Below are 8,429 nucleotides of genomic sequence, written 5' to 3'. Positions count from 1 at the left end.
GTGATCCCAGCACAAGTAATGAAAGCCTATGATGTGTCTATCGAACTTATTCGTGAATGAACGCCATATCACATAAGAGTACTGTTCCTTGACAATGTGGCTCAAGTCAAAGTAAAAAGTAGTCCTCCAAAAAATTACTTGAGTAAGAGTAAAAAGTACACGGAGAAATAATGACTAAAGTACTGAGTAAATAGTGAGTAACTTCAGATTTTTTGAACCACAGAATGAACATCAATAAAATAAAAATAACAAAATCAAATGTGAATGTGCAAATTCTGATATTTCTGTGTGCAAAGCCAAAGCTACAACAAAACAGCTGCAATTTACTGCACGGTGTTTTCTCAAGTTATAAGTGGGCTGAAATATCCACATTTGGGCACAGTGCCAGACAAATACGACAATACATGAAAGCTGTTGATTTTGTTCGTCAAAATGTAAACACGACGAGTTGCGCGCCGTTGCCTTCATGGTAACGATGACCTTCCCAACATGGTGGCCACGTAGGCGGAAGTCGCAGTCTCGCGGTAGTCGTAGTTGATAAATAAGCAATAATTGATCAATAAAAATAGTGCGCGACATTTAGATCATTGTAATTGAGTAAAAGTACCGTTACGTCTTAACACCTGAAGCGCCGCAAGTGTTTTTTTTTTTTCTGGTTTTGTCAACTCCTGGACTTATCCAAAGCAGGTCCCGAGCGTCCGCTGCGAAGTAAGATTCAGAAATTACATGTGTGTGGATGGTGGATGTGTGGAATGGATCAAGCTGCCAGCGTTTAAGCAGTACGAAACAGCGTATTACGTCAGCGCACCCCCACACGAAAAACTCATCGGATTGGTACGATTCACGTAAATGGCCTGTTTTGAGTTCAAAACAGCCGAAAGGCAACTCATTTGAATGTATGATGTAGAGAGACTGAACACTTATTGAGTCAACTATTAATGTGGTTTTAACAGCGGTGGGTGTGTCAGAATAGATGAAGTCAGCGCAAAAAAAAGTGTGTGATAAAGGACTTTTGGCAAATCGGAGACGATGCTCCTTAGCGTGAGCAGCGAGTCTTGTGTTTTATAAGCACTTCATTGATTTGAATTGCTTCCCACCCTTGTTAAATCAGGAGTAATATCATAGCATACACTAAGGTGACAAAAGAATGCAGTGTTCATGTTCCCGAAAAGCCTTCCCAGGGTCCATTTTGGTGACGTTTCTCAATAAAGGGGGATCCTAAGGTATTAATGTCATTGCACTTTTGGTTTTATTTGGATGTGTGCTGCAATTTAAAGAACAAAATAAAGTATAAAGACCATCCATCCATTTTCTACCGCTTGTCTGAGGTCGGGTCGCGGGGGCAGTAGCTTTAGCAGGGACGCCCAGACTTCCCTCTCCCCAGCTCGTTCCCAGGTGTTCCCAGGCCAGCCGAAGGATGTAGTCTCTTCAGCGTGTCCTGGGTGGTCCCCGGGGTCTCCTCCCGTGGGATGTGCCCGGAACACCTCACCAGGGAGGCGTCCGGGAGGCATCCGAATCAGATGCCCCAGCCACCTCATCTGTCTCCTCTCGATGTGGAGGAGCAGCGGCTCTACTCTGAGATCCTCCCTGATGACTGAGCTTCTCACCCTATCTCTAAGGGAGAGCCCGGACACCCTGCGGAGGAAATTCATTTTGGCCGCTTGTATCCTGGATCTCGTTCTTTCGGTCACGACCCACAGCTCGTGACCATAGGTGACGGTAGGAACGTAGATCGACCAGTAAATTGAGAGCTTCGCCTTTCGGCTTAGCTCCTTCTTTACCACAACGGACCGATACAAAGTCCGGATCACTGCAGACGGTGCACCGATCAGTATGTCGATCTCCCGTTCCATTCTTCCCTCACTCGTGAAGAAGAGCCCAAGATACTTGAACTCCTCCACTTGGGGAAGGATCTCATCCCCGACCTGGAGATGGCACGTCACCCTTTTCCGACTGAGGACCATGGTCTCAGATTTGGAGGTGCTGATTCTCATCCCAGCCGCTTCACACTCAGCTGCGAACTGCTCCAGTGAGCGAACTCCCATGCACCCTCGAGGACCCTGCCAAGAGTGTAGAGCTGGTCCACTGTTCCACGGCCGGTACGAAAACCACACTGCTCCTCCTGAATCTGAGATTCAACTTCCCGACGGACCCTCCTCTCCAGCACCCCTGAATAGACCTTACCAGGGAGGCTGAGGAGTGTGATCCCCCTGTAGTTGGAACACACCCTCCGGTCCCCCTTCTTAAAAAGGGGGACCACCACCCCAGCCTGCCATCCAGAGGCACAGGTCCCCGATGTCCACGCGATGTTGCAGAGGCGTTTTAACCAGGTCAGCCCTACAACATCCAGAGCCTTGAGAAACTCCGGGCGAATCTCATCCACCCCCGGAGCCTTGCCACCGAGGAGCTTTTAACCCCCTCGGTGACCTCAACCCCAGAGATAGGAGAGCCAGCCTCAGAGACCCCAGACTCTGCTCCCTCATGGGAAAGCGTGTTGGTGGAATTGAGGAGGTCTTCGAAGTATTCTCCCCAACGGCTCACAACGTCCAGAGTTGAGGTCAGCAGCGCCCCATCCCTACTATACACAGTGTTGATGGTGCACTGCTTCCTCCTCCTGAGACGCCAGATGGTGGACCAGAATTTCCTCGATGCCGTCCGGAAGTCTTTCTCGATGGCCTCACCGAACTCCTCCCATGCCTGAGTTTTTGCTTCAGCGACCACCAAAGCTGCATTCCGCTTGGCCAGCCGGTACCCATCAGCTGCCTCAGGAGTCCCACAGGCCAAATAGGCCTGATAGGACTCCTTCTTCAGCTTGACGGGATCCCTCACTGTTGGTGTCCACCAACGGGTTTGGGGATTGCCGCCACGACAGGCACCGACCACCTTACGGCCACAGCTCCGGTCGGCCGCCTCAGCAATGGAGGCGCGGAACACGGTCCACTCAGACTCGATGTCCCCCGCTTTCCCCGGAACGTGAGCAAAGTTCTGTCGGAGGTGGGAAAACTCCTTCTGACAGGGGATTCCGCCAGACGTTCCCAGCTGACCCTCACAATACGTTTGGGTCACCGGGCAAGATTCCCTTGCTCCTCTCGATGTGGAGGAGCAGCGGCTCTACTCTGAGATCCTCCCTGATGACCGAGCTTCCCACCCTATCTCTAAGGGAGAGCCCGGACACCCTGCGGAGGAAACTCATTTTGGCCGCTTGTATCCTGGATCTTGTTCTTTCGGTGACCCGCGTCCGGGCAAGGGAAACCTGAGTCCATTTTTTGTCTTTGTCATAAGGGGTCTCGAAACACCATTTTCCATTAATATCTAAAGACCATATTAATGGAAAATTGGAAATGTCAAGAAGACTCAGTGAAATAACACAATTACAAATGAGTCTGAAGGCATTGTAAAACAATCACCATAATTTATTTACAATATATTAAACTGTTATGCAAAATTTATAACAAAAGGTCAATTTGTTCAATAATGAAAATAAACTATTTTCAAAGCTAGCATGAATCATACGCATGCACTGTATACATAAATAGTGTGTGCATTTCGGAGAGTGGTGTGCTCGTTGTTGATGCAGAGTCAATCACATGAATGCACATGTTGCCTGCATAGCGAAGAAGAAGGAAGGACATCAGCTCATGAAAGAATTTCGACTACGATCTTAACTTACTTTTCTGTGTTGTTGTTTGCCATTTGATGTTCATGTGGACTATGTTGCTGCACACATTTCTGCCGTATGACCAATACATCAGTGGAACATGATTATGTTTTGTGTTACTTGCCGTTTAGAAAGACAAGCAAAACTTGGAAACAACTTGACAGACAAGCCTCAAAAACACTGAACAGAGTATTAAAATACATTTATATATTAAAGACATGGAACAATAGCATTGGTAAGGCTCAACATTGTTTCCTATTGTCTACAAATTCTATGACAACATCGCACTAAATGAATTCATTGGAACCGCCCCAATTAAATAGTGTATTTGTAAATAACTTTTAGGTCAATTTTTGTTATATATGATTCTGAAACTTTTTCTACTGAACAATTGATAACTTCACCTCATTAACGATTAGTCATCATGCACCATTATTTAATTAATGTCACCCTTATTCATCTACATGAGATGGACAAAACAAACACCAAAGTTGTACATTGTGCAATTTAACGGCACCAAATAACTTTTTTTTTTATTAATTGAGAACCCAATAATCATTGACAATGATAATTATTAGCGTCTGTGTCGAATATTTCAATCTGTGGTTTTTACGTCTGATTTGCGCACCATGTTCAAATGTTCTTGGGTGACACATCGACTCACTAATTGATCTTGATGGGTCATTTGGCAACTTCCATGGTCATCAGCATAAATATGAAAGGTTTGAATGTGAAGTATGGCTATCAAGCACTTTCGACTCTTCATTTATTATGAATATGTCTGTGAGTATGTCTCTTTTGCTTACCTAAAGTCAAGCAGTGTAGGCACAGCCTATTTATAGGACATACTGTACATACAGTGGGTACAGAAAGTATTCAGACCCCATTAAATCTTTGTTATATTGCAGCCATTTGCTAAAATCATTCAACTTCATTTTTTTTTTTTACAAATTAATGTACACACAGCACCCCATATTGACAAAAAAAAAAAAAACTGAATTGTTGAAATTTTTGCAGATTTATTTAAAAAAAAACAACTGAAATATCACACAGCCATAAGTATTCAGACCCTTTGCTCAGTATTTAGTAGAAGCAGCCTTTTGAGCTAATACAGCCATGAGTCTTTTGGGGAATGATGTTTTTCACACCTGGGGATCCTCTGCCAGTCCTCGTTGCAGATCCTCTCCAGTTCTGTCAGGTTGGATGGTGAATGTTGGTGGACAGCCATTTTCAGGTCTCTCCAGAGAGCCTCAATTGGGTTTAAGTCAGGGCTCTGGCTGGCCAATCAAGAACAGTCACAGAGTTGTTCTGAAGCCACTCCATTATTTTAGCTGTGTGCTTAGGGTCATTGTCTTGTTGGAAGGTGAACCTTCGGCCCAGTCTGAGGTCCTGAGCACACTCTGGAGAAGGTATTCGTCCAAGATATCCCTGTACTTGGCCGCATTCATCTTTCCTTCGATTGCAAACAGTCGTCCTGTCCCTACAGCTGATAAACACCCCCACAGCATGATGGTGGCACCACCATGCTTCGCTGTTGGGACTGTATTGGAGAGGTGATGAGCAGTGCCTGGTTTTCTCCACACATACCGCTTACAATCAAGGCTAAAAAGTTCTATCTTGGTCTCATCAGACCAAAGAATCTTATTTCTCACCATCTTGGAGTCCGTCAGGTGTTTTTTTGTTTTTTTTAGCAAACTCCATGCGGGCTTTCATGTGTCTTGCACTGAGGAGAGGCTTCCGTCGGGCCACACTGCCATAAAGCCCCGAATGGTGGAGGGCTGCAGTGATGGTTGACTTTCTACAACTTTCTCCTGACTGACTGTATCTCTGGAGCTCAGCCACAGTGATCTTTTGGGTTCTTCTTTAACTCTTTTCACCAAGGCTCTTCTCCCCCGATTGTTCAGTTTTGGCCGGCCAGCTCTAGGAAGGGTTCTGGTCGTCCCAAACGTCTTCCACTTAAGGATTATGGAGTTCCTAAGAGCCACTGCGCTCTTAGGAACCTTAAGTGCAGCAGAATTTTTTTTGTAACCTTGGCCAGATCTGTGCCTTGCCACAATTCTGTCTCTGAGCTCTTCAGGCAGTTCCTTTGACCTCATGATTCTCATTTGCTCCGACATGCACTGTGAGCTGTAAGGTCTTTTATTCACAGGGGTGTGGATTTCCTAATCAAGTCCAATCAGTATAATCAAACACAGCTGGACTCCAATGAAGGTGGAGAACCATCTCAAGGATGATCAGAAGAAGTGGACAGCACCCGAGTTAAATATAAGAGTGTCACAGCAAAGGGTCTGAATACTTATGGCTGTGTGATATTTCAGTTTTCTTTTTTAATAAATCTGCAAAAATTTCAATAATTCAGTTTTTTTGTGTCAATATGGGGTGCTGTGTGTACATTAATGAGGGAGAAAAAAAGAAAAAATAATTTTAGCGAATGGCTGCAATATAACAGAGTGAAACATTTCAGGGGGTCTGAATACTTTCCGTACCCACTGTACTCCATGCTCGCAGTATTGCCAACATTATTAGCACATGTGTCATAAGACAGGCACAAGAGTCATAAGAAAATGTAATTTTGGTATTACAAGTACATGCTGGCGCTCTTTAACAGCTCTGACATTTTATCAAATGCCCTTGCCCTGAAGCAAATGTCAAAATGGCTTCCATGGATAAGTCATACTGTTTCAAAGAATTGCCAAGTCAAAAATCGAAGAAACATTAACCTTTGTATATGTATGTGTCTACTTGTACTGTACATGTATGACATAAGGTGTACTTGGCATTGATGCTGACAGGCAGGGAGAGGGAATTGGAGAAGATGGTGGCCATCATCGTTACACTAAGTTCAGAATCGAGTTGTAATCCTCGTGTTGGATTTTGGCCTTTCAGCATGGGAAATTCCCTTTGGTAAGAAAAACCACATCAAAATGAAATGACTGATCACGCTAGCAAGGGTCTTCTGCTCAAAAGAAATTCTGACAAGTACTTGAAATAACCCTGTGAACAAAGCCTGTAGGATATTATCATGCATGTCTGCTTCTCCAAAAATGAATTCAACCCTGGCTTCCTTTGAGAGTTCATGATGCAATTCCTTTCATGAGTAAAAATGGGGTCATTAGCCAGCAAAAGGCATAGAGAGTGGGAAGAAGAGAGCGTCTTCAGTGTGCCAGGTGTAGAAAGAGCCCACTTGAATTAAATGGCACTTGTCTCGGGAAAGACTGAAGAAGAAAAAGGAATAACGAGTCTTTCTTGGGTTCAGTATCAATTGGCAACAACAGAACTGTGGATATGAAACAAAAGCTTTTTGGCAATGCGCGGTGCTATGGCATAACATATTACAACTGAACAATATGCAAAGAAAATACAATACAAAGAGATTAAGAAATGATATATACTATCATGGAAATCTTTTAACTCTTTGGCTCAGTTACATCCAAGATAGGAGTTTCATGGCAATCACTGTGCGGACAGTGAGCTTAGCCTGACGACAAAGAAAGACCATTTAGTTTCGAAACGAGGCAAATCTTGAGAGGATACACCGCAAAGTTTTGACAGAATCAACGTAATAAAATGTTTTCCTAAGTTTGTCGATGTTGTTGTTGTGTTTCTGTCCAACAACCACAAATGAGGTCAACTTTGCATGCAAGACAATAAATGGCTAAAGCTGTATTTCAGAAAGTGAGACTAAACACAGCATAAACTAAGATCCCGGCTCTAAAGGTTTGTCATCACCAACATCTTTCAGTTGATTGCTATATCTGTATAGAGAAGAGTACAACTATCCCTGGGCGCCGTCTTCTTTCTCGTCTTCCTCCTCCTCGTCAGATCTGGAGCAGTAGCGTCTTCTGCCGGGGGGGCTGGAGGAGGTGAGAATTATAGAAGTTGTTCATGAATGCAATAAGACAAGAACTATATAGTGTTTAAAAGACATTATTGTCCGAGGATTCTTAGTTTCCAAATTCAGTGTGTATCCATGAGGTGAGAGAAAATGGAGCTCTGTGCCTCAGCCCTTTCAGATACAGTTTCCCCCCCTAAACGTGATGAAACAAGCCCCCTTTTCACACTGGCCAATAAAAGTAGAGCATAGCTGTAAGCAGAAATTTCACACCAGTGACTCATTTCCCACACCCCTTTGTGTTGAAAGCAATCATGGCTATCCCAGACAGCAGAGTCAACATCAACATGTGCCTAATTATCTGAATTTGTGAAAGATACAGACGAATACATGCAGGCTCTACTGTTACATATCTGATGAACCTATTAGTCTGAGAGGCAGTGTGAAAAGGAAAGCACTGATTGCATATTGATAGCCACACTGAAGAAACTGAATCCTCTACCATATTGTAAAGCTCTTGGGCCTCAGGTTACAAATAGGCACACCAAACACACACAAACCATGCAGTGCAGTATTAAACCTGGAATGTCTAATAATGGTAATGATAGAACGACTATCCAGTCAAACTATGAATAATTGATTTTTATATAGAAACTGGGGGTTATTTTTTGTCAGTTGTGCATTCAAATTAATTTGTAAGATGGTATAACTATGTGGGGTACTTGTGTCTCAGGTTGTCTGAGAGAGTGAAAACAGCGGTCTTTCACTTGAAAACAGCGGTCTTTCACAGCGGTCTGCTGAGATATCAAATCGCTTGAAGTCATTAAACGCTCAGCCAAAATGGATAAGAACTTGTACTCAAGACAAATATTCAAACCACATTACCAAAAAAGCGGTCGATTTGTAAAGGAAACTGCAAACATGCTATGTGAGTCCCCG

At 43.9% G+C, this 8,429-nt stretch overlaps 1 protein-coding gene across 11 annotated transcripts in view; it reads right to left on the bottom strand.

The window, feature by feature from the left end:
• Nucleotides 1–3,378: 3,378 nt before the first annotated feature.
• The window catches only part of myo18ab (myosin XVIIIA b), a 146,875-nt gene continuing 141,824 nt past the window's right edge, over nucleotides 3,379–8,429 (bottom strand). For all 11 annotated transcript variants that reach the window (XM_061781687.1, XM_061781688.1, XM_061781689.1 and 8 more), the window contains one exon: nucleotides 3,379–7,512. Coding sequence is in view for 2 of the 11 variants with exons in the window: in XM_061781690.1 (XP_061637674.1) it covers nucleotides 7,434–7,512 (79 nt within the window). In the remaining 9 variants the exon portion in view is untranslated. The remainder of the gene's footprint in view (nucleotides 7,513–8,429) is intronic.

This window comes from Phyllopteryx taeniolatus, chromosome 8 (assembly GCF_024500385.1).
Source record: "Phyllopteryx taeniolatus isolate TA_2022b chromosome 8, UOR_Ptae_1.2, whole genome shotgun sequence".
NCBI lineage: Eukaryota > Metazoa > Chordata > Actinopteri > Syngnathiformes > Syngnathidae > Phyllopteryx > Phyllopteryx taeniolatus.
This window is presented reverse-complemented; position numbering and strand designations above follow the sequence as displayed.